The sequence below is a fragment of the Pagrus pagrus genome, assembly GCF_965226575.1.
Source record: "Pagrus pagrus genome assembly, chromosome: 11".
Classification (NCBI taxonomy): Eukaryota; Metazoa; Chordata; class Actinopteri; order Spariformes; family Sparidae; genus Pagrus; species Pagrus pagrus.
The window spans coordinates 17,518,452-17,539,352 of record NC_140195.1 but is presented as its reverse complement, the minus strand read 5'-3'; the positions used below and the strand labels follow the sequence as shown (position 1 = coordinate 17,539,352).

General features: G+C 42.5%; 1 protein-coding gene across 2 annotated transcripts in view; it reads right to left on the bottom strand.

The window, feature by feature from the left end:
• Positions 1–20,666, bottom strand: part of cpne5a (copine Va) — a 77,986-nt gene extending 57,320 nt beyond the window's left edge. The window contains exons 1-4 of one of the 2 annotated variants that reach the window (XM_084366636.1): positions 20,363–20,666; positions 7,003–7,043; positions 6,133–6,179; positions 209–312 (exon numbers count right to left, since the gene is read on the bottom strand). In XM_084366636.1, the coding sequence (XP_084222762.1) occupies positions 209–312; positions 6,133–6,179; positions 7,003–7,043; positions 20,363–20,472 (302 nt within the window). In that variant the 5' untranslated portion in view covers positions 20,473–20,666. The remainder of the gene's footprint in view (positions 1–208; positions 313–6,132; positions 6,180–7,002; positions 7,044–20,362) is intronic. The other variant, XM_084366635.1, reaches the window with a different exon arrangement.
• Between the last annotated feature and the right edge of the window lie 235 nt (positions 20,667–20,901).

Below are 20,901 nucleotides of genomic sequence, written 5' to 3'. Positions count from 1 at the left end.
ACGTGTAGAATATTAAATTAGAATTACATATATGGAAAATATATTTCCTTTGAATAAGGGAAGTGACTCAGTGAGACAAGACAGTTTGGGGAAGTGAATGAGGGAGAAGGTTGTGGTGAAAACAAAAGGAAAAATTGGAGTACTGGGTTGGAAGAGGGCGGCACCTTGAGCATGTCCACAGAGGACCGGCTCAAACAGAATAACTCACACGTCGAAGCGCAGGTTCTGCTTCTCCTCAAAGAAGTAGTCCAGGATGTACTTTCTGACAAAGTCTGGGTTTAGCGTGTTGTCAATCACCTCCGTTCTCCCAAACTAGATCAGAACCAGGAGAGATGGTAGATAAAAAAACAGACAGACAGAGGAAGTTGTGAGCACAGACCTTTGATGCAGCACATAAACTGCTTCTGACGCTCTATTATCTCACCCCAACCCAACTTAACAGAAGTCAGTGTCAGCTCTTCTTCACCTCTTCTTATTTGTGCTGGGATGAGCAAGCCTGGGGAAAGTGCTTTATTGAGTCCAATTACACGTTTTAATTAATACCACATTAATGCCACTGTTGTTCTCAGAGCCACTTCAAAATAAGCGGCTGAGAACGGGGGGGTGACAAGAGAGGAACAGTGACTTTCACATATTTGTCTTCACACAGGGGAACTGTCACAGATGATGGGAAGATGGCAAACTATCTGCTGTTCCCTGGCGTTAAGAAGAAAATGGGAACCCGCCAGCACAGAAAACAGGATTTGTCAGTGTTACAGAGCAAGACCTTCGGATGAGCTGATGTGCTGATAAACAAATCAACAGACACAGAAAGTGCTGCACCCACCGCACACACACACACACACACACACACACACACACACACACACACACACACACATTAATTATATCCAAAATGAATAATTCAGAAGTCAGAGAACTGATGTTGAGCCGCATAAATATAAGATCCCCAGTAGAAAGTGTTACCATAAACTGACACAGTGAATTAATAACAGCAGTGTTAGGGCTTAATGAGGAGATGAAACAGCAGGATTACAGGCTCACACCTTTGTGATTACATTCAGTGGGTAAAACTCAAAGTGAGACTTAACAGGGGAGCTATACAGAGAACCTGTTTACACCTGGCATTAACATCCATCCTGAGTGATCCAGTCATAAGTAGGTAGCTCTGAGCACAGGTGTGAATGCAACTGAGATGCATTGAGGACCCACTGAGATCCAATAACTTGGACCACATTCGGAGGTGGTCTGGCCAGACCACATTTTTTAATCAGAGTGTACAAGAGGGTGTCATGGGCAATATTCATTCAAGGACTGCCTGCTCAACTGGTGTCTGATTTACATTTGGTTCACTGTAATGTGTGTTTGGGCTCTTTTACCTTCTGATGTTCGCAGCAGATGTTTGCGAACACACCACCTGTTTCGACTGATGTCACCACTGAACTAGTAACCGTAATATCTCCAGACTCCCGTAAAACAAATGAGAGTTGTTGAGTAAGGAGAAACTTAATAAACTTTGCAAAACGACAAATCTGCAAAATTTAAATTTTTTTTGCTCACCTTTTTGTAAATTCAGCATTAAACGCAAAACATTAAGATGTTTCTTTACTTGCAAAACGTCTTAGTTTTTGGCGCAGTACCACTGTAAGAGCCAATCTGCTACTCTTTGTCTAAAGTGCGTCTTACCCATAGATGTATAATGAGAACTGGATGTCAGAGGGTAGACTGCCTCATTTCCTAAAATTTTCCTGGGTATAAAATGACATTAAAATTACTATTATCTTCCAAATTGTGGGGCCCAAAGAGCACGTGCACAGTATACTTCCGCCTAACTACCACTTTAAGTACCTGGCTAACTTCAACAAGGAATTGTTGTTATTGTAAAAACTTCTGATAGTTAAACAAGTAATTTTGTGGGGGTTGTGAGGCTTTATAAAACGCTGTCTATGAAAAATTCTTAATTATTTGGGCCTTCATTTAAAGTCAGCAATTGTTATATATGAAAATATTTCTTTCTTTGTGTAAAAAATATTGGGTCCATGTCATGTAGGTGTATATTTGCATATCGAGCAGGGAAGTGAGATCCGATCACATGTGGTCTCTTGAGACGCATGTGGAGACGTTTATTAATACCAGGTGTGAATAACCAGTGAGTAACGTTACAGCAGCGGAGTCCTTTTAACAGAAAGATGCTGCTGCTAATGCAAATGAAAGTGTGTAACACATGACAGTCTGAGATCTGGCTCTGCTGAAGTGGAACCTGCCATCAAACATAAAAGTGAGCCTAAGCCTATGAAAGTTTAACTGCTGTGTGGCACCACCTCTCCTCTCGCTCTTCCTCTTCAGACCCTGTCAGAAAATGTGGAGAGCTCCCTTCCAGCATATGCAAAAGGAGGTGAAAGCTCAGGAGCCTGTTCCAATGACAGGAGCTGAATGTGGCAGCAGGGGGCTGCTATCATATTCAATTTGGTCTCAGGCAAAACTTAGCAAAGGACAAATCAGCACCAGAGCAAAGAACAGCCACCCGAGGAAATAACAGATCTCCCAATCCGCACATTATTCCTACCTTGGCAAGTACACATAGTCGGTTAAGCCAGAGATGCAAATCAATAGAATTAACTATCCCCCACCCCCACCGCCGAAACGAACCCGGAGATATCTAGGCTCCTGCGTTGTGCACTTCCTCTTCAATAAGTCCTACTAGGATTAATTATGAGCCGTAATGTCAGACAATTCATCTCGGCAAAAAGATTAATGTCTAGGAAGTGGAAAAACCAGGCTTTGCCTGAATTTGGGGAGGTTATATTGTGTCAGGTGCTCAATTAAGTGAAAGCCGTAGAAAGAGGAGAACCTGTCATGCACTAGAAGTAATTATAGATGAGGGAGTTGAAGATGAAGACTTTAAAGCCATGTGGTAACAGACTGTTGGGCTGCAGCTACAGCTTTTATATATTCAACTGCAGATGCTAACAAAAATTAGTCAAGGGGGCACAGGTGTCAAGTGAAGCTGTTGAAGGCATCCAATTTATCCATAAGTATTTGTTTTTATACTCCTCTCTTGATGGAGAAGGAGCCAAAGTGGGGAGTTTGTCCCGCAGAAGAATAATTGGATTACAGACCGTTGGTGGCATGGTTAAAGGTGCTCCAGCCAACCATATCTAGTCTCCGGAGAACAAAAACACATTACATGACCGAGGGGAAAAAGAGGCGCTTAGCTTTATCAATGCGGGACAGCTTGAGTCTGCTGCTTACAAAGCCAGCTGTCGTCTCCACTGAAAGCAGAGTCCCATATCTCTTTCAGGGAGAGACACTCAGGCTGCACCCACATTTTGTAAGCTCGAGGTAGGGAGGTGTAAGCAGAGGTGACAGGTGTAGGAGGCTCTTCCAGCCTGAATACTGAAGTTAGTGTTTGTCTACATTTGCATATAAATCAGTAAATGTACTGTCTGACTCGACTAAATATTACTGTGTTGCTACCAACACCAAGATTTGCTGTGAGTGAAGGCCAGGTGACTTGTCTTGTTAAAAAATGAATGACAAGCAGTCACCGAGCTTTGCTTGGTGGTAAATCACTCCTTGCTCTGAGTGATTACCATTGCAAAAAGATTTTCAAGCATAGCAGTGAATTAATTTCTCAACCAGTTGCATTTTTCCTAAATACTTAGCTCACAGAGTTAAAGGTTAAGCATTTTTCAACACTATTTTACCATGTTTTTTTGTCAGTAACTAATGGCGACAACAATTTTTGTAATTGGCCGCTATTGATCGAGAGCACTACAGCTGGCAGCCACGAAATGGGCCGATCGCACACCTTCAATGTAAGTCCACTATAGTGCTTGTTTTTGCCTCTGACAGGCTCAGATTATTAAGGTGTCTGAGAGCATTATAGAAAGGATCTCTACAAAGACATAAAACCTTTTTCTTTTCTTTTTTGAGTTCGGCTTGATCCGTTGTATTTGTTAATGCGTCTAAACAGGTCTCGCTCACGGAAAAGTCTCAATCTGAAGTCTTGTGACAGTTGTGGTGTTGCAGGAAGACATCGGTGGAAACATGAATGAGAGAGTATGAGAGAGTATAAGAGTGTGTCGTGTTGGACTACAGCTTAGTGTTATCTTAAAGATTTAAAAAAGAAACTACGATTCATGTTTGTGCATTTCCAAACTGTGCCAAAAAAAACACTTCCTGCTAGACTGCTACCTTCACTTGATAAAAACAAGCCAAAGAGGAGAATGAATCAAGCTAAAGAAAAATGTTTTATTTCTCTGTAAAAACATTGTAAAGACAGAGAATAACAATCTGAGGCTGTCAGTGCCAAAAACCAAACAAACATATACTGAAAACACTTGGGAAATAATGGGTTAGAGTTAGGGTTAGGATCCAGGTTGAAAAAAATCCAAAGTTCCCCTTTAAGCATCAAATCAGTTAAACAATTGATCAAACACCCAACCAGTCGATCATTCAGTCAATCATTCGTGTTAATTGTCCCCACAGGGAAATGTATGATTGATAGAAATAACAATCACACATAACAAGTGATCACCATGCAGACATACAGATGTCCCCAAATACATTAAAATACAAAGAACACACAAAAGAATTAAGACATTTCAGTAGTGGACCACAGTTCTCAAGATGAGTTACAAAGTTTAAAAGGACCAGTTCTTTGAGATTTAAACCTTGAGAATGAGAACATCTTTTGAATGAGAGGACATCTCACCCTGTCCTCATGTCTTCAAAGGGTTATTCGAGGTTAAAGCAACAGTTGGACACTTTGGGAAATACGCTTATTCTCTTTTCTGTTGAGAGTTAGACAAGAAGATCGATAACACACTGGAGTCTTGTCGTCACTGAGCAGTTGGCAGACAACCTGCAGACGCTCCAAGAAGTTACTCTGCCGGCCAAGAAACAGTCCCATGAAACCGTGACTTGTCGTTTTTACAATTCAGTTTTAGTAATGTGTTTAGTGAGCTTTAGAGGTGATGCTGAGCAGAGTCCGGCTAGCTGTTTCACCCCTGCTTTTCGTCTTCATGGTCAGCCAAGCACATCATCTCCTGGCTGTAGCTTCATCTTTAAGGTACAGACATGAGAGTGGTATCGATATTCTTATCTAACTGTTGGCAAGAGGCGTATTTTCCCAAAATGCCAAAATCATTCCTTTAAGTCTTGGTTTTAGGGTTAGGGTTGGAATAAAGTCTGAAGTTAAGGCTATGGCTCTGGTTATATTAGGCAATTCTTTGTGTCAATGATGGTCCTCACAAATACAAGTTCAAACATTAGTGTGTGCAGCTTTGCCATGTAAATGTGAGATTTAGTCTCTGATCTATGTTGAAACTCATATCATCATCCTGAGCTGTAATGCTAAAACCTGTCTTCAACCATCCTCCCTTTTAGAGAGCCCATAGCAACCACGAAACAGATTAAAACTGAAACTGAGGCGAGTGTTTCCAACTCTTACATCTGTTGTGTCACAGCACTGTGCAGCAGTTTGACACTAGGGTCTCTGTGGAGTCGATAAACACAGCTATCCTATTCAATCAGAAAGGATTTGAGTGTGAAAAGTATCTGTCTTCCTGTTGACAGCATGTACAGTATTGATTACGGTGGATATCTGACTTGGCTGGCTTTTAGCTTTTGAAAAAGTTTTTCATGTTCACAAAGCTTCCCTGGACAAAAGGAATATCAGTGTAAGAACATCATGAAATAAATAAATATCTCCTTTCAGGTGCTCCTAAAGTCTCCATTTCTCTCTATGTCCATCCACTGAGATTACAGGTACGAGTAATAATCCCAAAAGGACCCTCTGTCTTTCTTAAGCTCTGCCTACTTTATCTGCCTCTCTGGTCTAATTAAGGCCTGGTGGCCAACAGCTATGGAGGACTCTGAGGCAGAGGCAAATCTTTATCGATACGAGTCGCTGTCACCTTAATCAGCCAATCAGTCACAGTTAACACAGTGCTGAACAGCGCACGGATATTCGCAGGATCAATCAATTGCAAATGATTGGCACTCACAGCATTTACTTTGAGAGAGAGAAGGGTAGGGCGGGTGTTGTAAACAGAGAGCGGGCTGTCATATGGTGAGGAGACAGGCTGATTGACTTGTGTTGACAGAGGGACAGCTGTGATCTCTTACCTCTCTCCACTGTTTGGACTCCACGCCCTGCGTGTACAACACGACCACTGAGGAGAGAGAAAGGAGAGAGGAGGAAAACATCGTCACTTAACAATCTCAATCAGGCGTCCTGCTTCTTCAAATGGTTGTTTGTTTTGTTCCTTCTTTGCTGACATTCATCATTAATTATCCTGACACGCCTTGACAGCATAATGAAGTGCCAAGCTTGATGATGCCGTGCTGCATCAAATTCTGGGTATGGCGTCCACATGCGAAGAACAAAAGCTCTTACGCAGGGTTGGAGGCTCCTGGAGCATTTTTTACTGTGCAATCAAATTCCAATTTCTGAACGCTGGGAGTCTCCTGATTCCTATTTGATTTTGCTATTTAAAATAAAGCTGAGGCTGGCAAACACGACGTGACCTGTCATACATTGCAAAGGTTCATCTTCAGGCGAATACAAAACAGGACGAGTGTGATATTTCCCCAGAAGCTTATTTACACAAAGGGCTTGAACCTCCTCCCTATTATGTTAAATGTCTCCACTATCCTCCATCCTTCAGGGAGTATCAAAGAAAATGCCTTCATGGCGGTTCACCATGTGTCTCACCAAAAGGTACCCATTTGTATTCAAAGGCTGGCGTTTATGCCCTGCATGCATTAAGGTACTTTCTGTAGCTCTCAGTGAAGAAAGGTTGTCACATTACTGTGCAAATGATATGCAGTTATTGAAGGAACACTTTGAAATAGCAGAGTAAACTGAATCAAAGTTAAGCTCAGCAAAAGCAAAAAGTAAAGCTTTGCTTAAGAAGAAGAGGTGTCAATGAACCATATTCTGAGAAAGTGAAAGCTAAGCTGCAATTAGCATCGTAAAAAAAGCTGAGAACTTACATGGGTCCGATTTGGAGAAAGTGTCTCGGTCCAACAGATTCCTGTAAGAGAAGGAAACATAAAAATTACCTTTGAGTCCACCATGTGTTTGTATTAGTCTAATTGACTTCACTGAGTTTGTCAGACTGCTGTGAAACAGTTGGGAAGTTCCATCTTTTGTTGCACACACATGTAAATTATTCCTCTCTTGCACACTTTAATCAAAAATTCCCACACGCAAAGAGCTACAAGACAATTGCATTGTAATTCACACCTGCACCTAATTTCACATAAACGGTACTGCCCTTGAGTTTTCCATTTCCAAGTGAGCAGTACAATAAGCACATTGAAGCTCAGTGAAAGGACACAGAGGACACAGAGGCAGAGATGCCAGTGAAAACATGGGCATGCTTAAGAAAACAAAGCATTCAGAGAGCGCATACCTTCGCCAAGTCTGCATAGTCTACCACATTTATTCTAATAAGAGAAAATGTTGAATTTTTTCACATAAAAGACACTCGCCGTATGTGCCTGCCGGATTTTTTAAATTCAGGAAAGTGCAGTGAAGTGTACAAAACACTGAAATCAATAATATTTTCAAAATCTTAAAATGAACATTTCCTGAAAGATTTCCAAAAATTGCATGTGTATTTCATGTCTTCACTTGGTCTTCTTGTTTTCCACTAAAATCGATTAATACAGAAATAACTCTTGAACCGGTACATTACATTTGTGCCATTTGTGTGTTGGAAATGAGAGTACTCAGCCAAAAATAGGACTCTAAGTCGATCTGAAACAATTAGTCAATAAACTGATGAAGAGAATGATTAATTGGAAAATATTTGTACAAACTAAATTAATCATTTTAACTGGCAATAGACAAGATAAATAAGATTTACCGTTCGCCTCAGTGTACTGACAAGACAATTCAACAAAATAAATATAAATTGGCAGAATAATCAATAATGAAAATATCTGCTGGTAGCAGCCCTAATTCTCACGTATATGTGATATGGGTCCAAAAATGGGAAACTCTTGGTGGCGTACCACCATGTGAGCAGCTTTTACTGGAATGAATGGTGGGTATCCAGTTCTCCTCATATGTCCAGGACAACGCAGAGGAAACTGTGACGTTTAGCACATAATCAGCTCTGTTGCAGCGTTGTACTACAGGGTGAAGGTGAGGAGTCTCGCTGTCTTTGCCGCAGTGACTCTGGCCTCAGGGCACAAAGAAACAATCCTCAACACAGAGTACCTGTGCAGATTCATTTCACCATTCACAGCAACGTGGAACTATCAATATATTTGGCAGGTCCATCGGTTTGCTTGCGGTTAAATTCAAAGCTCATGTGGCATCCATGGGAGCACCCTGGAGTCAATGCAAAAGAGTGTTTAATGTGTTCATAAGGTTATGGGTAACAGTCTGATACAGTCCTTGTACAGTACAGCAGAGTAACTACAATCATTCACTGAGACAATTGCATTTCCTACCACATAAATCCACCAAGCCCTAAAATAAAGCACAGTCTTGCTCGCTGTGGGGGAGCTATCCAGTTCCCTGGTGCTGATCATCATCCAACACATTTTAAAGCAGCCGCATACTCTGATTGGCTCATTGACAAAATAAGTGCCGCAATCAGCATTAATATTATTCATTCAGTCTTTCTTTTAAGCTTATTCCAGACTGGATTTCGTGTGTTTTTCGGGAGCCGGAGGGAAATTCTGAGAGTAATGGCGACAATTCGAGTTATTCCCTTCAACATTTTCTCTGTCGCCGTACAAGATCTAATACAGCAGATACTACCTTTACAACATAAGACAGAGCTACTATCAATTACTTAGTTCATTAAACATTTAAGATGAGAGACATTTTCCAGATGGTTTAATTAGCACATCAATATCATTTAAAAGCAAATAAATATGGCTTGTTTCTGGATCCACATTGTGAGCAGTGTCAATAAAGAACAAACCTCATCCTCTTATGCTGGTCCCAGGTAGATTTGAGCAGATTATGTTCCAGTGGTGTGATGGTAATTTACAGACAAAACCTTAATGTTACCTACTTGATCGAAGTCTCCCCTTTCACAGTCTTATACTTTGATTTGTTTTATGACAAACTGCGACTTTCTTTTAAATTGAAAAATGTCATATGTGTAATATACGCCACAATTCCGATCAAAAAATATGCCCTCCCCATCACTACCACGCCTACATATTTTTTCTGGAATAAGGTCTCATGGCGGTCCACCAGAAGGGGCACGTCTTCAACTCTCTATAGCACACACAAGAGCAACCATCTGATGTTGACAGTCCACCTCCGTGAATGTTTTTTTCTGAAGTTGTGTTTGATTATGCAAGTTTCTGGGGGATGCCAGATCCCTAAAATCTGAAATTGTTTAGTATAAATGCCAAGTGCGTGCACCTTGACTGAATTATCTGGTGTGTGCCTTCTTACAATTAAGATATTAAAATCGGTTAAATCTGTCATCACGTCTGTGGCCTCCCACGTTTTTTAAATCCTTCAGGAATTGAAAATCCTCTAGTGTGCACCAGGCATTAGAGGACAGCAGGATTTCAATGAATATAGATGAGATTTCAGGACTGAATCCAAGCATCTGCACATCATTCATGTACACGTAATTCTGCATCCCTGGACACAAATTCTTCTGTCACAGGGATATGTAGGGGGATAATAGATGCAGCTTTGTTGGGTATTAGCCTTCGGCTGACCTGACTACAGTTGGAATATTGTGAGTGTAATTATCATTGGAGATAACAAAGCCATCCACGACTAACTGCCTCTTTGTATCCACCTGGTCCTGTCTGGCATCCATTAACCACCGACAATTAGCTGTTCCATCACCTTATCCCATCTCTCAGCACAGGAGAGAAAGAGTTACAAGCGATAAAGTGAGCAGGAAAACATTTCTGTTTCACTTTATAAAATGTTACAGTAGAAAACAATCCCTCATTTGAGTTGCTTAACCTCACTCTCCCAATCAGAAATGATTAGTATAGAAATGTATACACCAATATAAATTAATCCGCCATATTACTGTATGCAAGTCTGCAGGATGGATATTAACATCTCAGATAATCCGTCTGCCTTCACTGAAGTAACGCTGCCTATTTCAAAAGTTAACTCCCTCTCTGTTCAAATCTCAGTGGGATAAGAGAACATCATTATCCCAAAAGCGGATGTGGAGAAAGTTTGTTGATGAAGATGAATTTCATTGAAAGTAGGACAAAAGTAATTAGATCCAGCTACTTTTCATCCACACCACATTTCATGTATCAGCCTCGTCTCATAGTGAAGCGCTTCTAAGATCACTACAACCATCCGACTTGAAATACGTGAATGAAAAAGACGAACTTTTCCTATTCCTATTGATCTCACCACCTTCATTAAAATCTCTGAGTGCAATAATCTTCTCTTGTCACCAGAGCGTTTAATATTTCATCACATGTGAAGCAAGAGTGTGCAGTGCGTTATTAGAAGGAGGACAAACAAAACTACAAGACGTTTAATTCAATTTCACTGGAGAAATTAAGACAAATATCACTTGAATAGTTTAATTTCTGTCTAACCAGCCCTGACAAGGTAGTGTTTGTTTTATTTAACAGTGAATTAAGCTTGTAGTTGTGGTTATGCACACTTTAATTAACAAGGCAGTACCTGGAAAATCATAAGACGCTGCATTAGCATCGCTTAACCAATGCATGTGCTCTGAAATCAAATGGCCAACTCTCTTCAGCTGTATAAATGTGTCATAAAAATGTAGTAATATAATATAGTTTGGCTAAAATATTGCTAAATGTTCCCACGACGGTGAAAAGTGTAAAGGAGGTTTGACCTCTAAAACATGGCTTGCTCCCGAAGTCTAATTTAAAGAAAATACTGGGAGCACTTGCTCCCTCTTGGTCAGATCCCTTGAGATATTTTAGCAGCTCCTTGGTCCATGTGGCTGATTATTAAACTAAGAAATGTGGGAATTAATTCCTGCACCCGTAGTGCCTTATTGTCAGTAGTCCCTTAATTCTCCTCCACTTTCTTAGAGTTGTCGAAATCATAATTGGCACCTCGGAGAAGTAGCATCTAATTCAGTGGAAAGGGCTTTTAAATAGACTTGAATTAGACTGGCCAGTTCCAGTTTGAGCTGCTGCCTCATTGGTTCTTAAAAGGACACGACAAATGCAAGCTTGAAAGTCAAGTCTCTGACTGGGCTGGGGGAAGGACAATCTAATCTCTATTACATTAGAGACAATGGGAGAAGGCTGAGAGGAAAAGGTGAAGGATGGTATCACTACACTTTCTCTACTGCCCTATGGCCCTCTTTTTTTGACTGAGGAGAGACATTTTCTTTCCACTCACACACCATGGGGTCAGGAGGTCTACTTCTTTGTCTAATATACCCTTAAGCAGCTTCTCAGGGTTCAAATGGTCAGAGAACCAAACAGAGGAGATATATGCCGCTGCAGAGGTCTCCTGACCCTTAAAAAACTGTAGGAATCCCATTATTTAGACTGAATTTATTGGTTTTCCTCTAGGGTATTTTAGTAATTTGTCAAAGAAATATGTATCGTACGTTATGCATGAAAGGTCATCAGAAAGCACCACCCCTGAAATTAAACCAAACTAATTAAAACAACAAATGATCAGATCTCATGCACTCCTGCATTTCATTACTGGAAACGATCTCTGCTTGCATTGCATAATTCAATTCCCCAGATGGTGACAGATGATGATAAAGAGTAATGTTAACTTTTGTATGGATGCCGAAAACTCCCGTCCATTACATTCAACGCACAATCTGGCACCTTTATTAGCGACAGACCCATCTGCCGACCTTCGCTGCGATGGCACCAGGTGTCTTCTTCTCCTCCATCTGTTTAATTATTCAGTTTCTGTTCAACCTGGGATCTCTCCAGGTCGACAATACCTGCAGCAGAGTACTCCCTGGGCGGCCGTATGGCTGGCAGTGACAGAATCTCAGTCATAAAACCACTCTTTTGCTAGTATAATAAATGAGAGTGCACATACGCTGTGACTCCCTGTTTCAGACTGGCTTTTGGTGTGTGACTAATGTCCGACTAGGGAGTAATATCACTGTTAATTGCACACTGTAACAGCCCAGGTTTTGTGCAAAGAATGATTTTTGCAAGGAGCTGAGGGAGATGCACACACTGATGCTATATGTCTGTTATAACCCTTGCACAGCACTTTGCACCTAGCCTATTGTGAATTCACGCCAATTTCCTTCCATCTCTACGTTCCAACTGAAAAAACCCAAGCTGCAAATCTTCGCCCAAACGCACTGTCCATGATCTTCACAGTACTGGCTACGTAAAGCGTGTTATATTGTACACTAGGCAACGAATCAGGCACAGTAAAGCATTCCTAAGCTCATACATATTTGGGCTTTGACATGACAGTAACTCATCATTAAATCGAGACAGAGGAAAAGGAAACTCTGCGTGCATTCAGTCAAGTGTGGAGCAGGAAGCGCAGGATCAATCTCAATAGTGATCATGATAATAAAGCATAAAGAACAGCTCTCTCAGAGGATAAAACTTATTGATGTTAGTAAAGGTTGAGATAGCTGTGAGCCCACCATATAGGGTGGAAACAGAGAAACGGAGCTGTCTAATTGGTGGTCGACTCATGTTGCCTTGATAGGTGAAAGCTGCACACAGCAGGTAGGTGGTGGTAAACCGTAATGAGCATGAGCTTATGATTACTGACTGGCACTGTAAGTACTTAGAGGTATAACCTTGCGACACACACATACCTATTCACTCAAACTCTTGCGATAATTAACCTGAAATGTATACACTGGGTTGGAAATAAATCTTCAGTTTCACAACAGATAGAAGGATAATTGCCATTTTATTCGACTTCACAAGATGGAAGTTGCTGTAACGGTTCCTAGGAGAACTTAATGAATACTTAAAGTGAAACTCTCGCCAAAAAGCAACCGAGGCTTTATTTATGATTGGGTATGAGTCAAACCTTCACGTACAAGCACACTCATGACCAAAGAGGCACTTTTAAGATTTACCGTAGTTTCGTTTTGGGGCAAGCTCATTTTGAACGGGAGTACATAGGGCATACCACGACAGCATCAAAATGTCTATTTTTAGACCACTAAGAAGGCTCCACACATCATGAAACTTTACTGGTAGCATCACCAGGGTCCAGATGAATTCGCGGATAATTCGTTGTTCTGTCGTTAGTCAAAAGCAACAACATGGACGTCAGTGTCATCTGGAAATAAGCCCGAGGAGCGTCCCACCGTTACTCTCCGTCATGATGGCCGCACTCGGAGATCGACACTTTTTGCCTGGAATGGCGGCGGCGCGCCGGAGTCCCAGTAGCTAAGCGTAAGTAGTTCAAAACCGTCTTTTTCACACACTTTGTGTACACAAACAATGTTCTTACTGCTCGTGTCATGAGTAGAGACCCTGGTGATGCTACCAGTAAAGTTTCATGATGTGTGGAGCCTTCTTAGTGGTCTAAAAATAGACATTTTGATGCCGTCGTGGTATGCCCTATGTACTCCCGTTCAAAATGAGCTTGCCCCAAAACGAAACTACGGTAAATCTTAAAAGTGCCTCTTTGGTCATGAGTGTGCTTGTACGTGAAGGTTTGACTCATACCCAATCATAAATAAAGCCTCGGTTGCTTTTTGGCGAGAGTTTCACTTTAAGATTTAAAGATCCAGTGTGCAGAATTTAGTAGCAGTGAGGTTGCAGATTGCAAACAACTGAACACCGCTCGTCTCATTTTCCCTACAGTGGCCCTAAAAGCACTTAAAATATGAAAGACCCTCTCTCAAGCCAGGGTTTAGTTTGTCCGTTTTGGGCTACTAGAAACATGGCGGTGCAACATGGCGGACTATATGGAGGAGGACCGTCTCCTGTGAAAGGTTCACTTAAAGATTGGTTTGTTAATTGGTTGGTTGGTTGGTTGGTTGGTTGGTTGGTTTGTTAGTTGGTTGGTTGGTTGGTCTGAACAGATTTCCACAAAACTTGGATGGAGGATGGGTCAATCCTTGCCACTGGGCTTTAAGAGTTGTTATTTCTGTAAGTCGACTTGGAACAACTTGTTCAGCTACGGCAATCTCATCAACAATCGTTGCCGTTTTTCTGACACATTCTTAATCCTGGTACAATATGGTCATCTGCTTCTCTAAAGATGGAAAACCACTATCACAGAGTTACACGCAAATGTCTTTGCAGACCTACCCACAAACGGGTGTTATGGGTAAGCCTAAGTTGCAGAGGCTCACAGAGGAGCCACTGCTGAGTGATCTTCTAGCTGAGCAAAGGACACTAAATTCTTCTTCAAAGCACTCATTTCTATTGTTTTCTATCTCATCATCGGACTGTCCATTCAAGCTGATACAGCCAAATTCATTCATATTTGTTTCACAGCCTGTAACGGTTTGTTCACACTGTCAATGGGGGGAAATTTATTTCTGTTTCCTGATATCTTCTACGTCTTCTGTACATCGTGGTTTGCAATAAGACTGCTTCCTAGTGGACATATACACTAAACCCACCATCTGTACACGACTGCTTAAACTCAGCTTGGAGGAACATCATTCCAGTTGAACAGGGAGAAACACCAGTCACTGAGCACAGCACAAGATATTTTTGAATCTGTACAAATTGGAGATGTAGGTGGCAACTCAGAGGTATGGAACAAGGCTGTAATTCATATCTGTCATGCCTTTTGCTACTAGAGTGTCTGTTTTTGTACTTTAGCTCAACACCCTGATGAAAGCGTGTCAGCCCTGTAATATTAAGGTCTTTTATTATATTCAGGACTCAGAGTGTCTTGGATTTTTCTTCTTGTTTGCATTGTGGAGGCCCTTGACCACATAGAGCACCTTCATTCATTGAGTGTGTGTGTGTGTGTGTGTGTGTGTGTGTGTGTGTGAGAGAGAGAGAGAGAGAGAGAGAGAGAGTATGTGAATGTGTGTATAAAGCAATCATGCACCGACATTATCTCCTCTCTTTCAGTCTGTGTTCACTTGAAAAACCCACTGATGTGGTAGTCATGACTTTGTTCATTTTCTGATAATTCTGATTTTTTAATTGCTTTGTTGCAGAACTTTTTTGCTCCAATTTTTGAAAACAGACATTTTGTTCTACTCAACAAGCACCGTGACCGAGCATATTGTGCCCTTGTCAAAATTATTAGCTTTCGTGTTCAACTTGCAGGCATCAAACACAAATAAGAAACACATTTTAAACATATTTGAAATGAGACTAACTGGCAGCTTCTACACAAGCCTATAATAATTTCACAGTGCTGTAGCTTGCGGTTAAGTTTATCTTGAATGATTCACACATTCTGACTGATAATCCATTTCCCTTCAGTGAAAATTAATTGTATTTGTACTTATCAAACCTGATGTTTCAGCTCTACACACAGCTTTATAGCAAAAGCACCCACACAGTAAAAAATGTCCCTTTTGGCTATTCGTATAACATATCCACTTAAATACATCTAACGTTGAAATTACTATGTCTACAGAGATGACAATAACCTGACAATGAGAAGCTTGATCCAGCCTGCAGCTAAGACTGTCCACACATGAGAGACCTTCAACATATGCAACATAATCTGGTGAAATCTCCACTAAGCAACATGTCACATTTTGTACAAATCTGCCACCAGCTCCCACATTTCCCAGACAAGCTGTGATGTTAGGTCAAATATCCCCCAGCACAGAAATCCACTAACACACTCTGCTGACCCTTAAGGTCCACCGAAAATAGTGACAAAAGCAGCTTGATACTTCTGAGCCGAGAGGGAATGCTTTGATTTCTTATTGCTATGCCACACTCTTGACTTTCCCTGTCGTTCCAATCAACACTTTGAGATGACACAGGCATCATGCAGAGTGTTATAAACCACTGGCATGGCACCACGACTGTGTTTCCAAGGGATCCCCTTGGCTGTTGTATATCCCAAATGAGAATATATTAATAACACTGACACAACCACAAGCCAAGTGTCTGGGATCAAAACTCATTTTCACTGTGTCAGGGGTTCATGCATAATTATCCGCTTCATCGACCTGTGAGACTCGCCTGCTGCAATCTTAACATCCCCAAAATTGGAAGAAAAAAAAACTGCCTCCTCTTGGCACACTCGTGTCTCTCAGCCTCGATCCCCAAAACAGATGCGACACATCACTAACACACACAAGACATCCTGTAAGATAGAAGCTATGAGCTCGCCTCAGGTCAGTCTTAACCCAGAACACGATGTGAAAAGAACAGCGGGGTAAAAACACTGCAAATTGAAATTTCTCTTTTACTCAGAGACATCCTTTATTAATATTTCATGCTCTTACACAATGCAAACTAGTTCAATTCAAACTTGCTTTCTGCCGGGGCAAAACAAAAGGATGCTTCAACCAGAAAAACCAGGTCACGGGGTTTGATTAAATGTGTAACCGAGACTGAAAGAGATCCACAGCTACAGCTGCTATTACGACTACAACAACAGCAGAATTACAGGCCACAACAATGCATTCGAATAAACAATAGGTTGTTACACAGCTTGAATCCAAATTGCTCCGCTCGAGCAATTGTTTTTGACAGATCGAGCAGCGATGCCACACATCCTAATCGTCCTGATGATTTCATTAGGGCTCCCCCCTCTGCTGCAATGATTGCCTCAGGAAGAGTTCAGATCAAGAGGCGTGCGGCAAGTTTTCAGATTGACCCCGGGGAACAGCAATCAGTGGCCTTGTGCGCCAGGGATCGTCTCCCGCGAGCATTTGTCACAGGATGCTGGCAGTCATGTGACCCCTTGGTGTGTTTTACCAGGTAATGAATCCGTCGGGAGCGCAGTGGCCTGGTTGAGTTAGATCCCTCCAGCTATGGAATGCATTGATTGGATGCAGTGCTTCTCTAACCAATCTATCACAGCAAATGAATGGTTACAACCAGCTCTAAAGCAACAGCAGAGAACAGGAGGGGACGGACAAGATGCTGCACCTTCGTCCTGATGAATTTGGCAATGGGGGCTGATAAAGTTCGATGTTCAAGCTGTCAAGTGGGAGGCTGAGCACAGTGGAAAGGAGGGTGGCTTCGTCAGCCAATTCCAAGTTTCACCAGCATACCTGTGGTGTGTTTTGACACACTGCAAAGCACCCATAAATTTCTATAATATGCCCTCTGTTGATTTGTTTTAAAAATGGGAGTGTTATAGAAAATTCAACCTACGCCTTCGCGCTTGGTTTGTTGTGTTTGTCACATACTAACAATGATACAGCGTCCAAATCTTTTCATCAAATCATTGTTATCTTCTTTCCCCTCTCTCTCCTCTGGAAGGGAACTTTCTAACAAGTGAAATGCCAAAAACTAATCTTTAAGGAGAAAGAAGTTCTTTCTCCCTGGCTCCGTACTGATAAGGGCTGTAAACCTTTGTCAGCGCTGTCAAGCTTATCAACTCTGCTGCCTCGTTCTGGTCACATACAGTAAACAGCGCATTTAAAAAATCATTACTTATATCCTGAACATGGATCTGTGCTGTGGCGAACTAAAGAGAAACCCGGAGAAAAATCTGTTCATTAAACGGAGATCCATGTGCCTTTGGGGGCTTGGTGATTTTTGTCAGTATGCACATTTTTTTCCGACATTCATTACCAAAAGTGTTCTTCACAGTGGAACCGCAGAGCTGAAGCCCCAATTTCCCTGAAGTCATTGTACATGGGAACTCTGAGACAGTCTGGTAAGCTGAGATATAGAAAGGGCACATTCTGACAATCCAGCAGCATTCACAGCTACTACTTTACCCATAATTAAAGCATGATGTAGCAAACCGCATCGACAACTTATGAAATATTCATCCAGGTTGCTTAAATATTAACTAATGAAGACACTCACAACTGCCACGCAAGAGGTGGGATCGAGCCTGGAGGGGCACCAGGGGACCACTGGGCCTAACCCACTGAACTGTTTTCCCTTGCATGCGTTTGCTAAAGCAGATAGAGGCCACTTGAGTTTGAAGAGTCATCTTATCGCAGAGTTGGAGTGTAGCCCTCGCAGCTAAGAAGCAGATGCTCTGGGCTCGGCTCACTGGCTGACCTGTGAGCAAAAACCAATCAGAGCCATGGGTGGGGAACAATGTGCTATCACAGCGATATGCACTTGTTTTGATAAGGGGTTGTCTGCTCCGGTCCCTCCAGTTTGTCAGGGGACCTGCTGCAATATTGGCAGAGTGTTATGAGAATGCCGGTAGGGCCGCAAGCCACAGTTCAATTCCATGTGCACTGCAACCTCAGAGCTTTCAGGCTTACTAAATCAATTACACAGCGTTGTGGAGCCTGCGCCTCTCACCCACATAACACCCATTGTTTCTGTTTGCTTCCACTGGATGGACCAAATACACACTTGCTGATAAGTGGGAGGAATGGGCTGCATACATGGCAGTGCATTTCACACGTCTCCAACTTTGAAGCTGTCCAGTGTATGATATTTGAAGCAGTCCTCAGAGGTCAGACATGAGCTACTGTAGCAATCTCCACAAGTCACAAAGAAGCAGAGGCGGGACCTGAAGTCTTTGCATCTAAAGCAGACAATGTTTCAAGGCCCGGTGAAAGCAGCAATGGTTTTTTCTTCTCTATCAAACTGTGTCCTGGAGCAAGTCTTTGTTTGGAGAGACATTAATGACAGACAAGGGAGCTGCGGATCGACAGAGCCCGGGGGCGTCAACACAGATCCTGGCTTAAAGTATGAAGGTCTCAGGGAAAAAAGAGCAATTTGTGTCTCAAGAGAGGAACGACTCGAGTCCAGCTGCTACTCGCAACACATGCCTTACAATGGATACAATACACACAATATGCTAGGGCACAACCACAATCTAAGCTCCATGTACCAACCACACACACACACACACACACACACTTCTACTCCTGCCTCAGTTACACATATTTAAATAATTTTGGTTACATAAACACAGGGTCCTACAGTGGAGCCATGTAGGGCTGTTAAACTTTAAACATCCCCCCATCGCCCAAAGCTGCACCATCGTCTCAATCTGTCAACTCTATAAAGGTTAACAGATTTGTTTTGAAATGTGACTAATTAATTAATATCCTAAATGCCTTATAAGGTCGCCTACACAGCAAAAAACAATATGGGGTGTGTTGAAGAACTTAAGAATATCAAAATGGATGACAAACAGCAGAATCGATCAGCTGCCCCTCTGGGTAACTGGATGCATATTTTTGAGTGGAGAGCAGATGAGAGAGGAGCGAAGGAAGCAATGGCAGCAGGATGTTTGGTTAATAAATCTCTGGCCTGTGGCTTTACATGCATTAATGTATGAAATCTCTATGGGATCAGTTTCAACAGCAGTGCACAAGGCAACACATCATTTACATGCATATAAGGCTGATGTAGCCAGGAGCTGCAAAGAGATATACACTGTGGGTTATGGCAGTATGACGCACAGCCCAGGAGGCCCTGCAAACACAAATTAGCGCTAATTTCCGTGAGAAACGTAACCGTACTGTCGACCCGTATAAAGCCACTGCCCTGTATCGTGCAGCAGCGTACAGTATACAGTGACTCTACCTGCAGCCGGCGCTGCCCCACCCTTCCCAGCCGAGGCACTTGCCATCTCCGCGGTGTTTGGGGGGGGAGGGGACCAGGGATTCATTTAAAGGCTAATGGACTATGAGGGGTGTAAATATTAAGCGCTAATTGCTTTTTCCACGTTTCTGTTACACACTGGTGACGTTGTTGGAGGCTGTCAGGCGGCTACACAGCTTCACACGACCTGCTGCCTCAGGGGAAAGCTCTCTGGCACGCCAACAAACTCCACCACGGTCGATATCTCATGTGGCACGCGACTTGGCGCGCGTAAAACACAAACACACGGCGATGCAGAGCCAGGAGACACTATAGAGATCCATCTAAATATACACCAAAGCGTAAATATTTACTCAAACAAGGGCGTAGCCGAAAAGTTGAGGGGTTGTCAGATTTCGAGACGTTGTCTACTTCAATAACTGTGACTGGGTGAGATTTTGGACATTAATGCAATGCTAATAAAGAGCTGTATGGCTTTTTAATTAAAAATTCTAATTAAAAGTCTCCAAAAGGCTTAAATATTCAAATACGTCTCGCATGTCTGTGCGTCTTCAAAGAAGAGAAAGGATCTCTTTTATTACCAATGCGTTACAATTTCACCTTTTGCAAAGTTTTATCATTCTTCAAAATGTTTAACGTAATTATTTTCATAAAGGAACAAAACACGGGGCCGTTTTTTTAGCACCAAAACGTTCAATTTTACGCACCAAAAGCGCGCGGCGCTGACGCAGACACAGCAGCATCAGCACCGGAGCGGACTCACCTGCAGGACACGGTGATCTCCACTTTGGTGGCCGGGATGCTCCCACTGATAGGGTCGAAGTCAAGGACCGTCGCCGTGGCCTCAACCTTGTCCATGACGTCTCCCTCCATGCGTGCAGGAGACCCAGGCCAGCTCCCCGAGCCGCGCGAGTCCCTCTGAACCTGGAGAGCCGACGGTGGAGAGCCGGAGCGCAGCGGGCGAGCGAGCAGGAGCGAGTACGGTCCAGACAAACCTCCTAAGTGCTGTCCATTGGACGGGCAACAGCATGGAAAGTTAAATGGGAGGCTGCAGCGTTGAGGCGATTGACTTGACTGAGAGTGGGATCACATGCCAGGACGCATCAGTGCCAACTCCGCTGTTTTCCAGGCAAAGAATGAGCTCCTCTGTCAGAGCAGCGTTTGAAAAGTAAAAGCTGTGAACTCCACCCCTCCTGTCTGCATTCTCCTACATGCGGGGCTGCGACTGACACTCGTTGCAGACCCGAGCTATTGATCTGTGGCTGGACGGATCGTTATTTTTGCTCCAAATTGGTTCTAAAA